A 25,205-nucleotide genomic window follows, 5' to 3' on the forward strand; every position below is an offset into this window, starting at 1 on the left:
GACCTGACTTACAGAAGACAGAAGAAAGGAAGGGGTGGAGGGGAAGCAGAACATCTGTGAACAACGGATTCAAACTCTGGGTTCCTGAATGATAAATTACAGCACAGAAACCAATAATTTAGGACAAAACAGGGAAATTAAAGGATTCTAATGGGCCATCGACTACTCAAGAGAAGACAGAACAGGAATAAACAGGAAGAATGAGGGCTAATGTGCACTGAGGTGATAAATCTTGTCTGGGGATGTACCATTTCAGATTGCAAGCAGGGAGGGTATCTTTCATTGATTGTGTTTACTGTAATTGGTTTTAGTACAGGTGAAACTCGGAAAATTAGAATATCATCGAAAAGTGCATTTATTTCAGTAATGCAACTTATTATTTATTATTTTTCTTTTAATTTTTACAAATGCTTTCTTTTGGAAATTCCACAGTAATAAAACAAATAGTTACAATAATACAAAAATAAACATCGCTATTACATTTCATTAATTACATTCCATTTATAATTGACCCGCCTAACAAAAAATAATTAAAATTACAACAAATAAAGGCTTGACATATCTTGCTTTGCATGTCATGCATCTATCTCATATATTGGTTTCACCTTTTAAGTTGCACTACTGAAATAAATGCACTTTTCGACGATATTCTAATTTTCCGAGTTTCACCTGTATTTCTGTTGCGTTTGTAAATAGCTTTGAGCTTCAGTCAATAAAGCAACTAATAAATATAAATAATAATAAAAACAATCAATGCTCCTAATAACAACTGATATATTAGTTAATTAATTAATCACTTGCAGAGTGTAGCAGCAACTACTGTATTCTATTATTACAACCCTGAAGCAGTGGGATGAGTTTCCTGAGAAGGAAATTTCCCTATCATATAAAGTGTGACTATTTAATTATATAGCATATGATTATGAAATAATGGATACTATTTATTTAATCCATATACTAATACTGATCAGTCTTCCTGTGGTTTTGCTTATGTAGACTTGTCAAACTTTGCAAGCCAATTCAAGCACACAATTGCATGTGGAAGCCTCAGGCTTTCCTGACTTGCATGCAGATTGGCTACAAATTTAAATTTTCAAAACTTTTTTTTTAAAAAAAAAATCCACATGAAATAAGGCCCAGGTTAGAGCAGGAACCCCAGTCTACCTTATATTTTCAATCCTCCTCAGTCCATAGCTGCCAAGTTTTCCCTTTTCTCGCGAGGAAGCCTATTCAGCATAAGGGAAAATCCCTTAAAAAAAGGGATAACTTGGCAGCTATGCCTCAGTCACAAACTGTGGCATACACATACACACCAGGGATATATTGCTGCAGCATTTTGTTGCAGGGCATCACTTTCCTTTTATATCAAGAGTTGGTAACATTTTGTGGTGGTGGCGGCAAGCTTTCCGACGCCATGAAAAAAGCTCTTCAAAGCAAACTAAAGCAGTGTGGTGAGAAAGTGGTGTTTCTCTCATATCTCTGCCAAGTGGACTAACGTGGGTTGCCAGGGCCATGCGGAGGGGTGGGTGGGAGGGAAGGAAATGGATGGAGTACGCATGCGCATTCAACTGCGTAAAGCGTCCACATCACCCAGGAGATCACAGCCACAGAGATAAGAAAAGAGAAAGATTTTTAACTGTTGTTTGTTTGTTTGTTTGTTTGTTTAAGCCTTTTAGGGCCACGTTTCCTTCAACAGGATCACTCTCACAAGAATTATAAATGGGTGAATAATTTTGTAAGTTGTTATATTAATGTATTATGAATGTAATGTACAGCTAGACAGGCTAGTCACAAAGTATATTAGCTGAAAGCTAAGGAAGCTCTTCTCATTTCCATATATTTGTGGGTCGGTCTGTCAGAAGTGGAAACCTCTGCTCAGATCCAGTCCCCCGCTGAAATAGCAAAGTTGAAAAAGATCAGATTCATGCAAGGAACTTCCCCAGCTTCTGCGTATATTATCATTCAAACCCCCTCTATCCCTCAGGCTTTATTTGCCATTCATTCGCACTTTTCCTTATGGCAGCAAAAAATATATTATTGAGTGCTGCAAGTCTCACACAGGTATGGCCTTCCATTGATGCTGTAACATCAATGAATGGAGGACTGGCCATTAATGAACGAGATTGGGAATGCATATCTGATGTTTCTCCTTCTTTATCAAAAGGCAATGAAGAAGATGATACTATCAGCTGAAATTCACATGTGAATAATAAGGCGAATACAGTTTTCCCATCCCACAAGCAATTAGTTGGAAATTGTATTCACAGGTCTCAATCCAGAGAAGTCTGAATACAGCAGAAGGCCACGCATCTGCTCCCACGCTCATGCGCTCCACTTTCCTCTGCTAAACAGACGATGAGCGCTGTCAGCTCAGAATGAATAGCAATGGAGTCAAGGGCATTTGCAAATATGTCAGACTGAGACCAAACCAGCCGCTAATGGACCTTGTCTTTTTGAACAGCATTCTCCCCTAATTCCTTTGCTTCCATTCCCCGCTAAATCTCCTCATTTGGGACACTGCAGGTAGCAAAAAAAGGTGTTAAAACTGAACTGACTTGATCAGTGCCTCACCAGTCCTAGATACGGTTATATGTTTTTCCCCAAGTCGTAAGAAGTCCGGGGAGTTTTACCTTTCTTTTGAATGAGGAGCAGAGGGGACACTTAATGATGCTCCTGTGATGTCCTTTTATTTACAGGCAGTGGCATAGAGTGGGGGGGCATGGGTGTCGGGCCCCAGGTGCACAATCGGGGGCACCCCCCCCAAGACCCCCTCACTCCCTGCCAGCGGCAGGGGCTGGAGAGCACAGAGGGTGAAGACCACCCTCTGCATGCCCTGCCCCCACCTGGCACACCCAGCCACAGCTCTCCCTTCCCAGGGTCAATCCTGACTCAGGGGCGGAAAGCAGCTGCGATGCCCGGCACACCTAGCCACAACTCCGCAGAGCAGCTGCGGCGTGTCCGGATGAGGGTCCTCCTTCCCTGGATCAAGGCTCAGCTGGGGGGTGGAGAGCGGCTGCGACGCCCCGGCGGCAACTCCTTCATCCCAGGGTCAAGACCAACCCATGGGCAGACTGCAGCTGTGGTGCCCGACATGCCTGGCCAAAGCTCCTCCTTGCCCAGGTCAATCCTGACTCAAGGAAGGAGAGTGGCTGTGACGCCCAGCTACAACTCCCCCTTCAGAAGGAGAGCAGCTGTGGCACGCACACCCAAGCTTCTACTTCCCAGGGCCAAGCCTGACCCAAGGGATGGAGAGAGGCTGTGGCTCTTGCTTCCTCACAGCCAGCCTGCAGCTCTGGCGGAGAGAAGGGAGTGGGCAGCAACATTGCTGCCCACTCTCCTGGATTGGGGTGTGAAAATACACCCCAGCGTTGGTGCCGCAGCAGGTTCTCTCCATGCCCTGCCCCCTTTGGTGGCGCAACGCAAGCACTATTTAGATACGCTCCGCCACTGTTTACAGATACATGGGCCAGGCATGGGAAACCAGTCCAGCACCCAGTGACACGAGAGTACTATTGTCTAAAGCAGAATCGGTTCTGCCTTCCGCCTGCCCCACGGAAAGAAAACAGCACCCTCCTAGAACCTGTCACGTACACTTTTTCAAGCCAGTTGCAAAACCCCCTTGCTATTTTGGAGCTCTCTAAATGGTTTGCTCTCCTCCACATGCTGAGCGCGTGGAATTTTAGCTCTTTCAAGACCATCTTTCAACCAGTTAGACAATATCAACTGATTATCATCACCAAATTCTAACAAGCAATGCCTCTTTCCTTGCTGTAGCATGTATGTTATAATATCTTCCTAGATCTTGGCCATTTCACTTGACCTTTAATTATTGTCTTTATCAATGAGATTGTATCCAAGTGGCCAGATCCCTATATTGTGGTCTGTTTGCAGAGAATAAACTGAGAATTATGACGAAGGATGTACCCAATAGGGCACAAATAGGTGTATAGGTGCTATTGGCCAATTCCCATCAGCCCCAGCCAGCATGGGGGATGGTCAGGGATGTTGGGGGTTGGAGTCTAGCAATATCTGGAGCACCATAGGTACCCCATTCCTGCAAAAGAGAAACCACCAATGCATCTTAATTTCAGATTGAACTGTACTTGGGAAAACATATTTCTTCCTTTATTAGAGAGACACATTGCTGCAAAATCAGAGAGTTCTCCTTCGATTCCAGTTACCTGCTAGCATTAGTTCTGAAGGCAAAGGCAAAAACAAAAAAAGCCCATGCCCCATTCTCCACCCACCCCAGCTTTAAGCACCTATGCAAACAATTGCTGAACATTTTGCTTTAATATGTTGATCTGAGCAACCATCTGTTCTGCCTGGATGATAGATCTGGATGTTGCTACCAGATCTATCTGCCAAAATGGTGACTACACAAGAAGACCAAATAAAAGCACAAAGGCCTCAATCTGCAATGAAATATCTCGCTCAGTTTGGTGCACTGTTAATTTTCCCAGCGTAATGTCAATAAGTAGTCATGCTTTCTTCAATTAAATTTAACATCCTATAAACCCCATTTCTTTAACAGCCAATTGTCCGTCATGCATTCTACTCCATACGCAGGGTAGGAAAGAATAAATCTGAATTTATTTTTTTCAAATGTTGATGGCTTCAGGTTTGAGGACACCTTGAAACAGGGGTAGCTAATGTTGTGGCTTTGCGGGTGCTGCTGGAGTCAAGCCCAATCAGCAAATAGACAATGGTCAAAGGAATAAAAAAAACTCCAGCAATAACTGGAGGAACAAAGCCATCCCTGCCTCGCCTTGAGGTTTCGTAAGTCAACAAATCCCACTTGATATAATTTGACATGGAACTATTCATCTCACAAGATTAATCAAGACATCTCAGACAATGAAGAAAGCTCTAAACATATAAGGTAGGTGCTGTAAAGGCTTCGTGATTTTACAACTATTGAAGGAAGTCACGAGGTTGTTCAGATTTGCAGATAATGCTTTCACATTAATCATTATGCTTTGCATTGTATAGACTGCACAGGAGGGGGCAAATCTGAGAAACAGGCAGCAGAGATTTGTGGTTCTCCTGGGGTAGAGCCAGAAGGGCCTAGGAAGCTAACAACAATGGCATGTGCTAGTTTTTGGTTTTTTCATACCTTGGATCCATTTTTTTTTTTTTTGCCAACATGCACCACTGGGCCCACTTACAATTTTTTTTACCGTGGGCTTCTCTCTTTTTCTCCTTCCTATCTTCCTCCCTTCTAGCTTTCTCTCTCTCTCCCTCTCTCTCTCTCTCTCTCTCCTTGTCTCTTTGCTTTAAAAAAAAGTAAATATGAATATAAAAGAAGGTCAGTGCTGGTGCAACCCACTATGTTCCTGCAACTGAAAACCAGCATCATGCATCAAGAATGGGGAACCTTCAGATGTTGTGGGACTCCATCAGCCCCAGCCAAATATCAGAAATGATGGAAGCTGTAGTCTAATAGCATCTGAAGGGCCACTGGTTTCCTAGCCCTGGCATAGACTGATGGTGACATTATGGCATGCTTCTCCCATAATATCCCATTGCCTCCTCTCTAACACAACAGGAAGGAAAGGCAAAATCTCACCAAAGCAAAGCGGCTTACACTAGAGGTGCCCGGTGCAACAGAACTGCACTATTGACTACTTGAATTTTGAATGTCTGGCACATTAACAAGCAAATTTAGCCACTCCTGGATACTTTTAGGATTAAGAAGGTTTAGCTGAACTGGCAAGACTGAAATAAATATAAAATGCAGTTTTTTACAGGATAGTTTGTGGGGTGTGTGTGTGTGTGTGTGTGTGTTATACAATTGCTTGACAGAAACAGTTCATCGCAGGAAAAAAATGTGTTTTCTCACATGCACACAAACTTTGTGAGCCATATCTGTACTTCAGAAAAGCTGAAGGGCCCGCTGTTACAAAAATTGGGGGAAATTAACACCAGCTGAAAACAACAAGCTTCAAATTCAATGTAAAACAAAAGCTCATGAAAACCAAAAGGTGATATCCAATGATGGTCATACTCAAGAGCTGTAGAATCATAGAATTGGTAGAGTTTGAAGGGACTCTGAGGATCACCTAGTCCAAACCCCTGCAATGCAGGAGTAGGCAGCTGTCTCATATAGGGATCGAACTTGCAACCTTGGCATTATCAGCACAATGTTCTATCCAACTGAGTCACTGGAGGCTGGTTTGTTAGGGCAAGCGGGGCAGTGCCCCACCAACTTCAATCTGCTCCTACCAAGTCACCTGCCTGCCTTTTTGCTTAAAACCAGTCCAGGGACTTGTGGCCCTCCTTTTCAGCTTCCTTTTCCTGAGTCTCAGCATTTCACCTTCTAAATCTCAACAGGGAGGGTGGTGGGAACAACACTAGAATACGTTACCTCCGCCTGTCTTTGGTTCTGGCTCTGCTTACTGTTTGAGCTTCCTGCTTTCTGCCCCATGAGTCTTGAAAGGTGCCAATCACCACTGCTCAGAGTAGACCCATTCAAATCAATGTACTTAAACTACATTGTTGTTGTTTAGTCGTTTAGTCGTGTCCGACTCTTCGTGACCCCATGGACCATAGCACGCCAGGCACTCCTGTCTTGCACTGCCTCCCGCAATTTGGTCAAACTCATGTTCGTAGCTTCGAGAACACTGTCCAACCATCTTGTCCTCTGTCGTCCCCTTCTCCTAGTGCCCTCAATCTTTCCCAACATCAGGGTCTTTTCCAAGGATTCTTCTCTTCTCATGAGGTGGCCAAAGTATTGGAGCCTCAGCTTCACGATCTGTCCTTCCAGGGAGCACTCAGGGCTGATTTCCTTAAGAATGGATAGGTTTGATCTTCTTGCAGTCCATGGGACTCTCAAGAGTCTCCTCCAGCACCATAATTCAAAAGCATCAATTCTTCGGCGATCAGCCTTCTTTATGGTCCAGCTCTCACTTCCATACATCACTACTGGGAAAGTAGTGATGTATGGAAGTAAACTTAACTTAACTTAAACTTAACTTAACTTAAACTACATAGTCCACTGATTTCAATGGCTCTTCCCTGAGCATGAGGAGCAGTGGACATCACGCAAAGTGAGCTTATTCCTGCCCTGACCTACCTGGAAAATTTATTAACAGGGCTTTCAAGTGGGTGGCCCAAAGCCAGAATTAATTTATCTTCTTCTTTTAAACTCATGATTCTTTGGAAGAAGCCCCACAAGTTTCAGAAAGCCTCGTGTGCCATAGACAGCAATATCTCATTCTTCAGGGGAAATATTGTTCATGGAGCTCAGAGTGCACAAAGTTGTCACCAGGGAATACTGGTGCAAGGAAGAGACAAATAATTTATGTTTTTCAGTTGCAACCTGGCAGATCATTAGTCTCCTCTAGCTTAAAATAAAAACAAGCATAAGTCAAATTCTAGATGTAACCCTATTGGAGGAAAAAAAATGGATTCCCTGTTGCACTAAAATCAGCACACCGTGGTAGAATGTTGTGCAGCCCCTGCTTTTTTCAACTAAGAATCTATACACTTGCATCAACTTTTATTCAATCATTAAGGGCCTTCTCGGTGGTGCCGCCTGCCCTGTGGAACGCCCTCCCAACAGATGTCAAAGAGCAGGCATCCCCAAACTGCGGCCCTCCAGATGTTTTGGCCTACAACTCCCAGGATCCCTAGCTAAGAGGACCAGTGGTTAGGGATGATGGGAATTGTAGTCCAAAATATCTGGAAGGCCGAAGTTTGGGGATGCCTGTCAAAGAGGAAAACAACTACCAGACTTTTAGAATACATCTGAAGGCAGCCCTGTTCAGGGAGGCTTTTAATGTTTAATAGATTACTGTGTTTTATTTTTCTATTGGAAGCCGCCCAGAGTGGCTGGGGAAACCCAGCCAGATGGGCGGGGTATAAATAATAAATTATTATTATTATTATTATTATTATTATTATTATTATTATTATTATTAAAAATGTCTGCAGGTTTAAGCTCTCTAATTGTTGGCTCAAAGTCTACAAAGCTGGGAAAGTGGTGATCAGTTGTCCAATGTCTTAGAACTTACCCTCCTTGAACCCATACTTTTCCTTGGTGTTTCAGGCCCAAATCCAGATGAGTAAGATGCTCACTGAATTTCCCTGGTTCTTGAAAGGGAAATCTATTTAAATACTAGGTTCTATTAAACATGTGTGTATGTTGTTATGTGTGCGGGAGTTGCAGTCTAAGTGAGAGGGGGTTCAGAGTGGGGCTGCAGTGTGTGCACCAAAATGTAGGGTTCAGTGTAGGGTAGGTGGGCTCAGGGTATATGGTAAAGTGGGGTGTGTGAAAGTAGGCTGTGGGGTTCAGTGTGGGTTAGTTCCAGTGGGATTGTTGTTGTTGTTGTTTAGTCGTGTCCGACTCTTCGTGACCCCATGGACCATAGCACGCCAGGCACTCCTGTCTTCCACTGCCTCCCGCAGTTTGGTCCAGTGGGATATGTAGAGGCATTTCAGTGTGAGGCAAAATGTTCAGGAGCTGGCAGTGGGAAATGCAGGTGTGGTTCTGAGGTGTTGTCCACCCTGACAATTCTTCAGGTTTCCAAGTGTGCCCACAGGCCCAAAAAGGATAGTGGGCCCTTATCCTGCCACCGGTCAAAACCTCACCACACCAGTACAGGATTGCCTTCCTCAGTAAGCCTGACTAAAGTACACCAGTACTTTAAAAACTGGAGCAAAGAGAGTCTGTCCATTTTCAGCACTTTGAAACTTACTGTACTGTACTTTAATAGACACACATTATTATCTTGTGATATTATCTGATAAGACATTATCTGGTGATAAATCCCTCCAAATCAAGCTTTACTCATATCCAACACACTTTTGTCAGCCTCCAATTTTTTAAAAAACCAAAAAGCTCAAAAGGCAAGAGGAGGTAGAATAAAGATTCTGCTATTCCATTGTGCCTTCCCTGCTCACAACTCATTTTACTATATCAAAACACCCATACTCAGCATTGTCACAAGAAGAGGACAATGCTGAGTAAAGGCCACCAACAAGAAATGGCAATGATTGCTTCCCATGAACAGTACAGCTTTAGTCGGATCATACACAGCAAGCCTAAGACATCTCACAGGTTGGAAAGCAGTGAGAACCCCACCCTCTGCAGCCTCCTTCTGGGAACAAAGCCCTAGAGGAAGCAGACTCACTTCACATAGTGCACCTGAAGAGCAAGGAGGCTGCCCTTCTCCCTGCCCACCCCCCTGTGTGACATCAAGATATCATGATCACAGCTAATAATAATAATAAATTTATATCCTGCCCTCCCCAGCCAAAGCCGGGCTCAGAGTGGCTAACAACAAGTAACGGATGAAAAATTCAACTAAGTACTTGTTGGAGGCTAATCTATCAAATTCACACTATCCGAAGCAATATGCAAACTAAAACGCAGTCATCCTCCGAAATCCACACTTATCTGAATTTTGCAATGCAGTTCTCCAACTCAATTTTACAAAAAGGCATAGATTAGGGGAAAGTGTACCTCAAGATGAAGATATCTGTGAAAATCGTTATAGTGGGGGAAACTGCTTGCAAAAATGTGTGCATTGGTCCAACCTGCATATAAAAACGTGTTAGGAGAAATTCATGCTAATAAACAGTGCTGATGAATTTGTGTGAGGATTCCTTAAAAATAAAAATAAAAGCACAAACTGCTACAAAATGTGGAGAACTGAATTTCAGAGAAACTGAGAGAATAAAACTGACAGATCCTTCCATCCTTAATCATAGCCCTTCTACTACCATCCAACTTGCCCATTGAGTGCCACAGAGGGCAAAGGTGGGGGCGTCACCGATCTTGTTACTTCCCACAAGGCTTCCAGAATGTAATGAAGCAGGACAGCAATCAGTTTTCATTCATAGGTTAATTTGGAGACCCTGCTAATGGGGTTTCAGTTTCCACTTGAAACAGGAATAAATGCCTTCAAACAAGCAAGGAAACAAACAAACAAACAAATGGAACCCTATAGTATGGACTATACCATAGTTGAGACTGATCAGATAAAGGGAGGAGTTCTCACCAGGGAGGGGAAAAGGAGGAAAAGGAGGAGGAAGAGGAAGAATGAAAAGGTTACAGGTGAAGAATATGGTAAAGTAGGGTTGTCATATTTCAAGAAGTAAAAAATCCAGACACAAAAAGTTGTTGAACCCAGACATTTTGACAATTCCCCGAAATTCCCCCCAGATGCTGATTCCATCATTGGAATCACATATGGCAACCCTAGGTGAAGAGATCAGCAGAATCTTCGCTGGGCCTACATCATGACATTTCTTAAACAATTTATTATTCTTTTTCTTTTAATGAAATAGAAAGTTACAAACTCATAGCCTCAAAGTCCAGGCATCAATTGTTTCAGGTAATATAGACTGAAGTTCTTATTCTGTATACTTTTTACCACTCAATAAAAGGGTACCCATTTCAGCACCCATCCAGTGAGCACTATCAGTGCATACGGTAATTCATTAAGGATATACATCCATGCAAGAACAGAGCTTGAGGTTTTGATAATGGGAAAATTATTTTCACCAACAGACCCACCACACATGTGACCTCACAGACTTTTTGAACATGAATTAGGTTGATGCTTTTGAAAGACACAAGTCTGTGAATCATGAAGCGCATGTTCTCACCTTCTAAGTCTTCCTTTTCGAAATGTGTTTTGAGAAGGGAGCGTGTTCCACCCGTGTCCACCACTGCCTCCTCATCATTCCTCTGCAAAATAAAATAAAATAAAAAATACATCAGCTTTTCACTGTGCTGTCAGCGTCAGACTTGAGCAATACAAGGTGACAAGCATTTTAGCAAGATACCTTTTTTTTCCCATCAGCAAAAAAAGAAATGCAAAGAATGCTTCTGCTTTGCATGAAGTATCCTTTTTAAATTTGGCATTTACAGAAATAAAATCCAGCTCCATTTCAGCAAATCTGAAATGGATGATGGATCCATTGAGAGAAATAATAAACTGAGAGGTGTGTCTCCTTCAGAAGAGCATTCCATTGGTTGAGGGCCAACCTTGTAAAGGACTGTTCCCATGTGACTACCCTCTGCACTTCCTTCAGGATAGAGAATAGTCTCCGGTGAAGGTTGCAAGGTCCAAGCTGGTTTATATGGGGAGAGGCGGTCCTCAAAATATAACTGTCCTAAGCCACATAGGACTCTAAAGAGCAAAACCAGCGCTCTGAATTCAGCTAGGAAACCAGGCAGTAACCAATGCAGTCAGGCCAGAATTAGTATAATACATTCAGACATTCTGCTCCCCCAATATCCCCCAACCTGGTTGCTGAATTCTGCACTAGCGGAGGTTTCTGAACTATCTTCAAAGGCAGTCCCACGTATAATACATTGCAGCAATCTAACCTAGGCATTACCTAACAACGGCACACGTCTGGCACCACCAAGCATGGAGTGAGATCACTAGATGTCCCTGTGGTAGTGCATGGGGGCACACTATGCACACAGGCCTCCATCCCAGATAATGACTGGAGCATTTCACTGTACTTCGCCTTACGCGTGACTGAACAAACCCAGTACCAGGAGGTAGAAAGGATGGGTTCCACTGAGCCCTATGGGGAAATATTCCCATGCTGACAGAGGCACCTAGAGAAGGAGATGCACTGCACACTTTATATAGGAAAGTGTGCATGTGCAAAAGGTCTTTGTGAGTGCCAACCATATTTATTGTCTTTAAGAAACGTATGCTTACAATACAGCCTTTGACTTGCAAGAAAAATATAGCCATGGAGGTAATTACTCTAGGATACTGCATGTGCTTTTGTCAGATACCCAAAACATTTGGGGCTGGGGGGGTTAGGGTGGATACTTACTGAAATGCTCTAAAGAATTACCGGTAGGTAGCATGTAGGATAAATTACTGTTCCACATTTTCTATAGTGAAATACCAGACTTTCCCTTCAGCATACAGTACTGTATTTTTAAATAAATGTAAAGGTAAAGGGCCCCCTGACCATCAGGTCCAGTCGTGTCCGACTCTGGGGTTGCGGCGCTCATCTCGCTCTATAGGCCGAGAGAGCCGGCGTTTGTCCGCAGACAGCTTCCGGGTCATGTGGCCAGCATGACAAAGCTGCTTCTGGCAAACCAGAGCGGCGCACGGAAACGCCGTTTACCTTCCCACCAGAGTGGTACCTATTTATCTACTTGCACTTTGATGTGCTTTCGAACTGCTAGGTGGGCAGGAGCTGGGACTGAGTAACGGGAGCTCACCCCGTTGCAGGGGTTGAAACCGCTGACCTTCTGATGAGCAAGCCCTAGGCTCTGTGGTTTAACCCACAGCACTACCTGGGTCCATTCGTATTTTTAAATACCAACACGTAAAAGCCCACACCTCTGTTTCATTGCAAATTTGACACTTTCAGGATTGTCAGAATGCAGCCTCAAGTATCATCAAGTACGAGCCACACATGGTATGCTCTATACTCCTGCTAATGTTCACCTTGACATTTATAAGAATGGTTGTACTGAAGCAAAAGAATGACAAGCCTACTCTCTGAACATAAGGGCTAAGAATACAGACAGAAACACAGCTTTTCAAAGATTGTTAGAAGCGTTCTCCGCTGCTGGGACAAAGAGAACTCTGATTATTGCCTTGCTCAGCTCCTCTCACTGAAGGGTCCTTGCGATGACACAGTCATCCAAAATTGGTTTACTGCTCCTAACGTTTATCTACACATTTGAAGCCACTGTCACCCTTCTTCCCTGCTTGAATGTCTTGCTGCATTCAAAACAGGGCAGCTGAGGAAAGCGCTCTGAATTTTATCTGCATAAAATAAACCCTTCCCTCTTCAATGAGCAGTCGAGGATTTGTTTTATTTTTTAGGAAACAAGGCAATTAAGTCCAGATTCTCCAAAGTATTATTTTAAAACCACCTCTATTATTATTATTATTATTATTATTATTATTATTATTATTATTAGAATCTGACTGCATTAATGAATAGATGTTCTCCTTTTGGCCAGCCCTGTACCACACAGTACAGGATGTGCAACAAAGTAGAAAGCAATTAGTTTTCATTCCAGATTTATATCTTCCCCAAGGCAGCGTGTCATATGCATGAGGACAGCTCTGCCCTCCCTCCCTCCCTTTTGATAGAAAAAACTAAGAGAACACTCAAACACACGCCTGCGATGATGCTAAAATTTGCACCAATCAGCTTTAGCTTGGGCAGACCTATGTCCCAGTCAGTTCCAGCCAGACATATATTTAATGCAGCAAGTGTGCAACATTTGAAAAGGGGCACCATTCTTAGCATTAAATCTAAAGCAACAAACAAAATGTTTAAAAATTGCATGGCACTAAATGTGCCTTAGAAAGAGAGAAAGCAGCAGAAAGCAGGATAAATACTGGAAATGAATAAGGGCTTATAACAACATTTTAATGCCCTGTTCGGCTATATATTGTTGACTTAAGCAGTGGCTTCACTCCAGTGTATACCTTTGGCACTGCCGGAACTGAAGCATATTAAATGTACTACAATCAATTGAGCTGGATCGATTCTGCATCACTGCATTAAGCTGACACTGGTTTTATTCGCTAAAGAGTAAGTGAGTTATTTTTAAAACCATCCATGCATTGAGTGATGCAAAACAGAAGTACTTTTTAAAATATTGCTCTCCCCACACCCCACATTTCTGCAATTCTGAGAATCGTATATTCCCATCTGCATTATACATTTAAAATAGTAATCATACCACTTTAAACAGTCATGGTTTCCCCCCAAAGGATTCTGGGAGCTGTAGTTTGTTAGGAAAGCTGAGTGTTGTTAGGATGCCCCTATTCCCTACAATTGTCAGGGTTTCCAAAGAGAAGCAAGAGATGCACTTTTGATCAGTGGGCTGGCACTGAAATATACCTGCCTGCTACCAGAGCTGGATTTAAGTTTGATGAGGCCCTAAGCTACTGAAGGTAATGGGGCCCCTTTATATGTCCAGCTGTCCTTTTTCAACAACAAATGGACGCTGTTTTTTGTGTTGAATATATGCTATATGGTAATTTATGGACCTAATAGGTATCTAAAGCCATTTGCACATAACAAAATATGTAATTTATCAAAGTAATTGTTGAACTGAAATACAATTAAGAACAAGTATATTGGGGGGGGGCTCCAAGAGAGTGGGGCCCTAAGCTACCCATCTTCTGGTACACATGCCTGTGTGCATATATTATTATTGATTTATTGATTTGCCAAATTACAATGGGGGAATGGGAATAAGAACCATAAACACAGGAAACATATACAGTAGCCGTACTAGGATGATGGCTGTCACTGGAAACAGCAAAGGAGGTTTCAAGGGACATTGTGGTAGAACGGGGGAGAGGAGGGAGGCTGCTTTGTCCCATCTGTTAAGGATCAGGTTTTCCATGGTTCAAAATATGAGCTCACTGAAGCCTCACAGATCATGGTACTTCAGAAATCATTTCCCTCCTCTATCCCAAAATGATAGTGCTACCTGATGTAAGGCATATATGTTCACAGGTTATGTAAGGACCAAGATATGCCCTGAGACCTGTGGGTATAGGGCAGTATATAAACTTAATAATAATATAAATGACAAATAAATAATCCTCACCAAACTTAGCAAAAAGTGAGTTCAAGAATCAGCTGAGCTACACATTACACTTGCCATGTGATCATCAGTCCAGCTTAGGTCTATTCAAAACTTTGAAAGCTCGCTTTGTTGTTGTTGTTTAGTCGTTTAGTTGTGTCCGACTCCTCGTGACCCCATGGACCATAGCACGCCAGGCACTCCTGTCTTGCACTGCCTCCCGCAGTTTGGTCAAACTCATGTTCGTAGCTTCGAGAACACTGTCCAACCATCTTGTCCTCTGTCGTCCCCTTCTCCTAGTGCCCTCCATCTTTCCCAACATCAGGGTCTTTTCCAAGGATTCTTCTCTTCTCATGAGGTGGCCAAAGTATTGGAGCCTCAGCTTCACGATCTGTCCTTCCAGGGAGCACTCAGGGCTGATTTCCTTAAGAATGGATAGGTTTGATCTTCTAGCAGTCCATGGGACTCTCAAGAGTCTCCTCCAGCACTATAATTCAAGATTACTTGGGGAATAGATTACAGAGAAGATTACTTGGGGAATAGAGAAGCCTTCTGCAGCTTCTCCTTCAAAGTGACTCTGGTTTACTTGTCTGTATGGAAGGAACCTTAAAAGTTCTGAAACTCAGCCACTTTTCAAGCGCAACAGGTAGCCCAGGAACAGGGAATGTGTGGCCGTCAGATGTTGCTAGACTGCAACATCCATCTCTTCAGTCCATTGGTCATTCTGGCTGGAGCAGATGGAAGAAAGTGGCTTCAACATCTCGAGAGAAACTGGTTCCCCAGCCCAGATACAGCCTGTCCCTCATTTCAGCATTAACCTATTGATAACTATGAAGATAATTTCTTCTAAATATTAGCAAAAAATAATTGCGAAGATCCAGTCTTCTTTATCAGGTTCTCATGTTAGCAATCCCCCCCCCCAACTGAAGATCAACGCTGGCCATACTCAAGAGTCTGGTACACTTTATACGTGGCAACGTGGTGAGGCCATCATTTAACCATGTCAGTTTTCACCCTCACAATGAAATGAGTAATTTCTCAGACTGTAATATGCATTCAATATGCCACACAATCACATAATTAAACCTTGCACAGAGAACAACGGTGGTGTGCTACAGCTAAGCCCCATTAAAACCAATGGCATTTCCATATAAATGCTTTGTGGAGATAAGGTTGAGTCATATATTTCTAATTTATACAGCTGCCATTTTACATACCCATTTTAAACTTACATGTTAGCAAAGTTACTCCAGAATGCCGGATGACTGAAATACTGGTGGAATGGCATATTGAATTTAAACACCATTCTAAGTACCAGTGAATCAAAGTTTGAAATAAGGTTTGTGTAGAAAATCTACACAGGATTTGCAGGCCTTTTCCCCACCTGGCCTGGAGTAGCAGCATCCTGGCTTTCTAAACCCTTATCCATGCCTATGTTCTCAACATGCACAGGGTTGCCTGCCAAACTATTTCACAGTTCCAATGTTTAGCATTGCAGGGAATGGATGGATGGAGCCAGTTTCCGTTTCACTCGGTTTCTCATTTTTCCAGTCTTAAATTTAGTCACACACACACACACACACACACACACACACACACCTATTTCTGCATGCATTTGCAATTAAAATAAAAAGTCAAGCTAAAAACATGCATGCGTTTTCATGTATCTCCTAATGTGCACATTTCCATAATCCATTTTGCCTAGCATATGACAAACCCAGACAACATCTTAAAAAGCAGAGACATCACTTTGCCAACAAAGGTCCGTATAGTTAAAGCTATGGTTTTCCCAGTAGTGATGTATGGAAGTGAGAGCTGGACCATAAAGAAGGCTGATCGTCGAAGAATTGATGCTTTTGAATTATGGTGCTGGAGGAGACTCTTGAGAGTCCCATGGACTGCAAGAAGATCAAACCTATCCATTCTGAAGGAAATCAGCCCCGAGTGCTTACTGGAAGGACAGATCCTGAAGCTGAAGCTACAATACTTTAGCCACCTCATGAGAAGAGAAGACTCCCTGGAAAAGACCCTGATGTTGGGAAAGATGGAGGGCACAAGGAGAAGGGGATGACAGAGGACGAGATGGCTGGACAGTGTTCTCAAAGCTACAAACATGAGTTTGACCAAACTGCGGGAGGCAGTGGAAGACAGGAGTGCCTGGCGTGCTCTGGTCCATGGGGTCACGAAGAGTCGGACACGACTAAACGACTAAACAACAACAATGCATTTTTGCAAGCAGCTTTATCCCAACAAAACGTGATTGTGTACATTACATTCACTGTTATACACGTTTTGGCTTCCAATTTTTACAAAACAAAAAACCCTCCCACTCTTTCAGCACACATTCTTTGGCTGGAGATCTGCACTGAAAAAGTCAGAGAAGTGTGGATTCCAAGGGCTTGTTGCTTGGGTTTGCCTATTAGTTCGACAAGTGCAATTTGGTAGCTCCATATTAAAAGGTGAACCAAATGAAATTTCTCCCTCATCCCCATGGTTCGGTAACAATCACAGCTTACAGGCTACACTGTAAGTGTACAAGTGTACCAAGTGCCTGGTAAACTTACAGAGTGTACAAGAAAACTTGGGTGACGTTTGTGCAGTCATGACAGGGTTTAATCACCATACATATGGGTCATAAAATAACTGCAGTAATGACCTTTGTAGTTCATCTAAAATCTGAGAAATGCTCTCTAAATCATTCTCTCATTGAACTCGAGATTTACAGAGAGAATGCCAAAAAAGCTTGAAAGGCAGTTGAGTCCATCCTTTTAGTGAACCAAAAAGGCAGTTAAGTCCAAGCCCTTTTCCCCATCCTCTCTCGTTTATCAGCCTACAGATCATCCACCCCAGGGTTGGTGTTCCAGGCATGGAGAGACCCTCAGGAAAGTGCCCTCTAGTGGTTCCCCTCTTATGTCAATGCACCATAGCTGTGGGCTTACCTGGCAGTAGACGTAGGAAACTATGAGCAACTCTTAAATAGCCATGGCACGTATTCATTATTCATTATCACTCTAGGGCACTGTGGGAAATGAAAAGAGCAGCTCCCACTGGGGGTCATAATTTACATTTCTCATAATGCCCTGAAGCAAAGGCTGGCTACTCGCTAGTCCCACCCCCACCACCTCTCTCACACACAAACACACTATTACCTCTTACAAGCAATGCCAGTACTTGGCCCCTTTCCATCAACCCGCCAATACACTGGGGTTTCTATCTTTGTTCTAGCATCATTAGCAGTGTTCTCGCAAGGTACTTAAGACTAGGGGGCACAGGGCCTAGACACAAATTTGTATACAGTAAAAGTCTATTTTTAGACATCAGGCAAAGACTTTTCTCTTTACATAAGTTTTTGCCCTTTGTTTGAAGGCTGGCATTTTGGCCTCTTCCAGCGGGGTAGGATCCTCAAGTCTTACCCTTTCATCTGTATAGTTGAGTTTTTAGATTTTTATTCAGTGTTCTTAATCGATGATTTTGTGGTAAGCAGCTTGAGGTCACTCTGAGAAAACAAGTAATGCATATGCATCATCATTATCATTAATGTACTGAGTAGGACGCAGGTGGCGCTGTGGGTTAAACCACAGAGCCTAGGGCTTGCTGATCAGAAGGTCGGCGGTTCGAATCCCTGTGACGGGGTGAGCTCCCGTTGCTTGGTCCCAGCTCCTGCCCACCTAGCAGTTCAAAAGCACGTCAAAATGCAAGTAGATAAATAGGAACCGCTACAGCGGGAAGGTAAACAGTGTTTCCATGCACTGCTCTGGTTCGCCAGAAGCAACTTTGTCATGCTGGCCACATGACCTGGAAGCTGTACGCTGGCTCCCTCGGCCAATAACGTGAGATAAGTGTCGCAACCCCAGAGTCGGTCACGACTGGACCTAATGGTCAGGGGTCCCTTTACCTTTACCTTTACTGAGTAGTTCTGGGCATGCCAAGATGGCAGGCTGCTGGGGTCTCAATGGCAGTGGACTTTGCAGCAGGCCAGCTACCCATTTTTAACTTGTTTCTTAAAGGGGGAAATGGGCAAGGGATCTAGGGCCTGGCACAAAGGATCAAGAGAATAACACCCCTGGGTCATCAAACTTCTGCACTCAAACGTACATCCAGTCCATGCTCACCCCAAATATATCCCTTCCCAGCTTTCATATTAATCCTTCCCTTCTACGGGACTCCTCCTACATTGATTTATTAGCATTTCTCTGCCCAAAATTAAGTACAAATGGGAGTTTTAACAATCCTACAGGATTTCAGATTGTGAGTGTACCAACATGTTCGGGAAGGCTGGAACATTTCCAACCAAATATTGACAGGCAGACTTCTCTGTTTAAAAAAAAGGCAACTGTGATTTGGCCAAGAACCAGTGATTTACACTGATACCTGCAGAGATCTGAGTAAGTTTCCACATTTTATTTAAAACTCCAACTAGATGGTTGCTGTTGCGTCTCCCCACACACCGATAATACGTGTGTTTGCATGTGTATGCACAGAGACAAAATGAAACTAACATCATTGCCAAAAGAGAAATCTATTATCTTTTCCATTTGTTTTTCAAATTATGCTGTAGAAAAGCTTACCTAATCTTAGACAACTCATTTAGCTATTTGTCCATTAGGTAAAGGTAAAGGGACCCCTGACCATTAGGTCCAGTCGTGACCGACTCTGGGGTTGCGCGCTCATCTCGCATTATTGGCCGAGGGAGCCGGCGTATAGCTTCCAGGTCATGTGGCCAGCATGACAAAGCCGCTTCTGGCAAACCAGAGCAGCACATGGAAACACCGTTTACCTTCCCGCTGTAGCGGTTCCTATTTATCTACTTGCATTTTGACATGCTTTCGAACTGCTAGGTTGGCAGGAGCTGGGACCAAGCAACAGGAGCTCACCCCGTCACAGGGATTCGAACCGCCGACCTTCTGATCAGCAAGCCCTAGGCTCAGTGGTTTACAATGGGTATAATTAACATGTGTGCTGCAGAATCCTATGCATCCTTCCTCAGAAGTAAGGCCCACTGTGTTTCATGGGGCTTCCTTTCACAAAAGGTTTAGGTTTGCAGCCTTAGAACATGAACACACACACACACACACACACGGGGGGGGGAATTGTATTGGATAACAGTTCTTCTGGCTTTTCCATGCACAAGTGCATATACGGAAGAGAAAAAACCCTCAGCGCCAGTAAAAAAGAAGCTAAGGTTTAAAAATAAACTGGTATGAGTCATGCACTCCAGGCTATCTTAATTCCAAATTAAAATGCTCTGACTGCATAAGGAGAATGCAACTTGGTGCAGCTTATGTTTGCTCAAAAACAGTGATTTGCTGCTGTACCACAGTCTTCAGAATTGAAGAATTCTCTAGCACTGCTTACTTTATACAATTATCCATTTGTAGAAATTATTCATTTAATATCATAACATTCTTGGGAAGAAGTATATTATTCCCTTTACTAATGAGTAACTGATGAGAGCTAGGAAGTTGTCCAAAGCTCTTTTTGGTGATTTGAACCTCATTCCTCCAGATATAAACCCAGCAACAAGTCTGGTTTATATTTACATGCACACTAGGAACTTCATAGAATCATAGAGTTGGAGTTGGAAGAGACCACAAGGGCCATCCAGTCCAGCCCCCTGCCAAGGACTTCACTGAGAAGTCTGTTGATGTAGATTTCACAGTTTGCATGTACCCTTTTATAACATTTGTTAAGTTGTAGACCACCAATACTATTATGAATCTGTCTTCATAAATTTGTGAGACTATCCACATCATCTCTGTTACATGGTCTTTTTGATGGCGCATGCTAGGAATCAAATCTGGGACACCACACACACAGTATTAGCACTGCCACCAAGCTAATCTCATTTACCACCCCCTACCTTCCTTCTGAAGGACCCAGGTGGCGCTGTGGTTAAACCACTGAGCCTAGGGCTTGCTGATCAGAAGGTCAGCGGTTCGAATCCCTGTGACGGTGTGAGCTCCCGTTGCTTGGTCCCAGCTCCTGCCAACCTAGCAGTTCGAAAGCACGTCAAAATGCAAGTAGATAAATAGGAACCGCTACAGCGGGAAGGTAAACGGCGTTTCCATGTGCTGCTCTGGTTTGCCAGAAGCGGCTTTGTCATGCTGGCCACATGACCTGGAAGCTATACGCTGGCTCCCTCGGCCAATAATGCGAGATGAGCGCGCAACCCCAGAGTCGGTCACGACTGGACCTAATGGTCAGGGGTCCCTTTACCTCTTTACCTTCCTTCTGGCTAGGTCAGTTTAATCTTGGAATGCTACAAAATATTACAGGCAGATAAAATAAGCTCTGAAAAGCTACGCTGCTAGATCAACACAATAAATTCTCACAACAGCACCATGCTTTCACAGGTCAATGGGGCACAAGACAAATTTCCTTTAGAAAGTCCTTTCCATGTAGAAATGTCTACAAACCCTACATGCATCAAGTACATGTAGCATTTGTGTCAGTTCTGTTATGGGTAAATGTGGCAAGAGTAAAGATAAGTACCCAGAGTACTAGATTCCACAGCAGAATATATACCTGTGCCGTTGAGAACTATGCATGGAATTTATGCAACAGGCCACATATCAGCATGCAGTTTCTGAGTAGTAGGTTTAATGACTGAAAGAATCTGGGATCCCAAAATGTTTCATGAGCGTGATTGGCCATACATCTTCCTCCTTTGCATTTTCAATTTTGGAGCATGCAAGCAACATGGCTCCCTGCAGGACAGAGCAACACGTTTAAGACAGCCCCAAACTAACCCATTGAAATCATTGGGCATGGCTAACTTCAGTCTATTTGTTCCAAGGAGTCTACTCTTTGAGCTTCATTTCATTCATTCGTTTGTTTTATTTGTATGCTGCTTTTCCACACACATGAAATTGTGCTCAAGGCGGATTACAACAAAGAAGCAGGGGTGCATTTCAAACAAACGCTACAAAAACCATTTCATAATAGCATGGCAAAGCAATAACATAGCAACGATTTTGTAGCACAGCAAAACAACAGCAATTTTGTAACAGCATGGCAAAGCAACAGCAAATATAATAGCATACAGGAAAAAGCCACATTCCAATTCTATACATATAACATTATTACGTAAACAACATGCAGCATCCAATAGCAAAAATAATAAGGAAGGTTCATAGTTGCACCTTGGTGCTAGAAACATGCCTCCCATGATATTGCTCATCGTCCTCTCCTTGTCTTAAGTTTGTCTTAACTGGATCCTAACCTCAATTTTTGATAGACTAGAAAAGAAATAAGGTCATAAACTGTAGTTTTATCTTTCTATATATATAGGCAAAAAGTGCACTGCCACTCATATGTTGTTGTTGTTGTTGTTGTTGTTGTTGTTGTTGTTACACTCCCTCCTGCCCTTCCTCTCAAAGGAACCCAGAGCAGCATGTCAAGCTTCATTAAGTGATACAACTTCCAATCTCCTTTTATTGAATCTTCATTATGTCTGAATTGTTCTTGTTTTTTAATCCTGCCACGGTGAATGACAATAGCCTTTTATTGTATCTGCATTCAATACTTTGAATTGGAGACATGCCAGATACATCTTCAGTGACTGAGTAACTCTGATTTACAAGATATGGGACCCAAGGCTGACGACTGACTGGAGAAATGGGGAGACCACATTTAAAGAGAGTGTCTGAGCTGGGGCTTTGGAGGAAAACTGCTGTCCGGGGGTTCTGCACAGAGCTGACACTGCAGACAGAGGAGAAATGCCAAACACTAATGAAGACTGAAGTAGCCTCAGCAAATACCGGTAGCTAAGTGATGCAACTGTGAAGATGAGGACCAAGAAAGGCATGGATCCAAGCAGCAGACTGAGAGCCTTTACACTACCTAATGTCTGTTCCAAACTTAGTAGTCTGTGCCTGAGAGTTCCATGCCTTGCGCATGATACGTGACCCTTTGGCTCTGGTTGGTTATGTTGTTTTATTGCTGTTTCTGTTCACAATATAGACAGGCAGAAAATTCCTTTTGACACATTGCCTGAACTCAGATGCACATTGTGTATGCATCACATTTATTGGACTGATCTAGCAAGTAATTCAGAAGGCTGTTTCTATGGATCTTTGTAGCTCATTCAGGGCAAGAAAGTGGGGGGCGAGGCCCACTTTTTATTGTATTTATTTACCCGTTTACATAAAATTAGCAGAACAGTAAGCATCAATGAAGTCTCTATATATCTGAGCCCTGGCATCAGAAGCAGCTCACCAAATGGGAGTGGACACACTCTGCTAGCTTTCCAGCTGGTGCTTTTTGGGAGGGGTAAGGAGGTCAGCACAAAGTCTCAATGTACCAGCAAAAACAAACTGTCCTTCCTGCCAGTGCAGTTGCACCTTGCTGGTCTTCCCACCACCTCACCCTTCCCAGTAAGGCGGGAAGCAGGCGTAATGGCTTCAACCCCACTCAGCAAGCCACTTCTGTCTGGCATTGCAATTCCGGGCTGAGCTTTAGAATGGAACCTTAGGCATGCCTATTCAAAAGTAAGTGTCAACATGGCTTAGTCCAAGGGAAGTGTGCTGTCAGTCACTTCTACCTCCAGCAAAGGTGGGACCCAGGTGTTACAGGAGGTTTAAAAGAAGGGATCCAAGTTCAACAGGTTTGAGAGACACAGCCACGCACGAAAAAAGAATGTGCCCATCATGGCAGAAAGCCATCTTGCTCTGGTGAATTAGATTCATTCTCCCCAGAGGTGCCAGAATGATTTCTGCAAAGCAGCTGGGGAAATATTTATGGCTCACAGAAGTGTCACAAGGTTCATTAATGCTTAATAACATTCATGCATGGTTTGCTGTTACAGCAGAGTGCCTATAGGAAGACATATTGATGAGCTGCCCTTAGAACAGCAACCTTCCATTACAGATTACTAGATGGACCAATAGTGTTGCCGGGGGGGGGGGGGGGAATAAGCACATGACTGATATAACAGACTGAAGACCTGCAGCCAAAGATTTGTCTTGTTAGTGCAAATCAATATGTGAAATTCACAATTTCTCCATTTCCTCTGACATCTGCTGCTTCAACCTCCACGGCTTCCTTGCCACACTATTTTCATCCTGTCCAAAGCAGAAAGGCCCAATTATTCCCAAATCCCGTTTGAGGTTTTCCTCCATGTCCTAACCTTGTCTTCCACCCATTTCCCTCATAACTCTTATCTTTTGACCATTGTTCCTTCACATTTCTGCTAGCTGTCCTCTCTTCCCTTCTCCCTTCATTCCCTATGCATCTAGGTCATGCTCCCAACTGTACTTCCAAACCAAAGCTTCCTTGCTCATCCAGCATCCCAGCTCCAAACAACCGCATGCCGTGTCTGCTTTCCAGACAACAGTAGACGGTCCCTCGTATCTCTGCACCTCTGCCCTTTACCCTTCTCTCACGGGAAGTGTATTACATATCCACATTCCTTCTGGACCATTAGAACATTTATTAACGTTGCCGTCCCATGGCATCATAGTAGCTGAACTGGTTGCTAGAGAGGGGGTTCAAAGCAAGCAGACAACGCAAGGCAGGTATTAATCCTTGTAGGTTGTTGTTCAGATGTTCAAAAGTTGCTCAGATGCTCAAAAGTATGTATGTGGGCTTAAAATGTGAAGGAGGTGCACACATAACATCTGCCCCATCATCTCTGTGCATGTCAGTTCTTTGACTCTAACTACATTTAGTTAAGCACATTTAGCCTCCTCCCTATGAACCAGAACTCTGTATAATTAGCTTCTCAATAGACGTGAGGAGTCTAACCGCATTCATATGAATGCAGGTTGAATCTTCCTGCATGTTCAGTATGCAAAGGTTGGGAGAGGAAGGTGAAGAACACTTAAGATATTTCGGAAATGGTGTGCTCACTATCTAATAGGAGTGCTCATGCATTCATTTGCATTTGCCATTTCATGAACTGTATGACAATATGCAGGAAATGAAATCATAAAATGCTATTTTTAAAAACCAGTGCATTACAATCATTCAAAGGACTGGCTAATCAAGAATGTTTTAAACAACTGCACAGACCTGCCAGCATAAAAAAGGTCTTCAAGGAAGTCAAATGTGAGGATGCCTGCGGAATCTCTGCTGGAGAAGCCTGAAGTGGGCTTCTGTTGTTACAGCTTAGCCCTCTTTTTCCAATTATTCCAGTGTACAGGGCACTGATTCCCCCCCCCCCCCAAAAAAAGAAGAAACACTCAGTTCTGACACTCAGTTTGCATTTTCAAATCACTTCATAGAGATCCCACAACTTCTTTAATCGCTTGTAAACAATTTGTTTGTTTTGAAAAAACTAGCCAGCCAAATGCAACAGGCTTGGAAAATACAGGGTCTCTGGTCAATGGTTGCCATTGGAAGCCCATTCCCCAGTTCTACAAATCCTCCGAAACCCCTGGCCCTGCTCCCCTTCACTGTTGCTGCCTGTTCACTTGCCTTGTGGAAGCAGAAACAAGAGCAAAGAAGAGGAGCCTCCACACAGAAGCAGCTCACCTGGTGGGATGGAGCTGCAACTGTCCCTTCCTGGGACAGAGTGAGAAACAGAGGAGAAGATCAGCATCGTGTGGGAACATTGTTGGAAGCAGTGGTTGGGTTGGAGACTGAAACTCGGAGCCTCAGAGAGCGAGAGCGAGTAATGGATTGCTTTGAAGTCATTTCTGCACCGGGTAAAGTAATTTTT

General features: G+C 43.3%; 1 protein-coding gene across 5 annotated transcripts in view; it reads right to left on the reverse strand.

Moving 5' to 3' along the window:
• SLC4A10 (solute carrier family 4 member 10) overlaps positions 1-25,205 on the reverse strand; it is a 165,480-nt gene that overhangs the window by 89,670 nt on the left and 50,605 nt on the right. For all 5 annotated transcript variants that reach the window (XM_088661094.1, XM_035132522.3, XM_088661102.1 and 2 more), the window contains one exon: positions 10,615-10,696. In XM_088661094.1, coding sequence (XP_088517220.1) covers positions 10,615-10,696 — 82 coding nt within the window. Of the gene's footprint in view, positions 1-10,614; positions 10,697-25,205 lie in introns of those variants that run through there.

This window comes from Zootoca vivipara, chromosome 1, assembly GCF_965207765.1.
Source record: "Zootoca vivipara chromosome 1, rZooViv2.hap1.1, whole genome shotgun sequence".
NCBI lineage: Eukaryota > Metazoa > Chordata > Lepidosauria > Squamata > Lacertidae > Zootoca > Zootoca vivipara.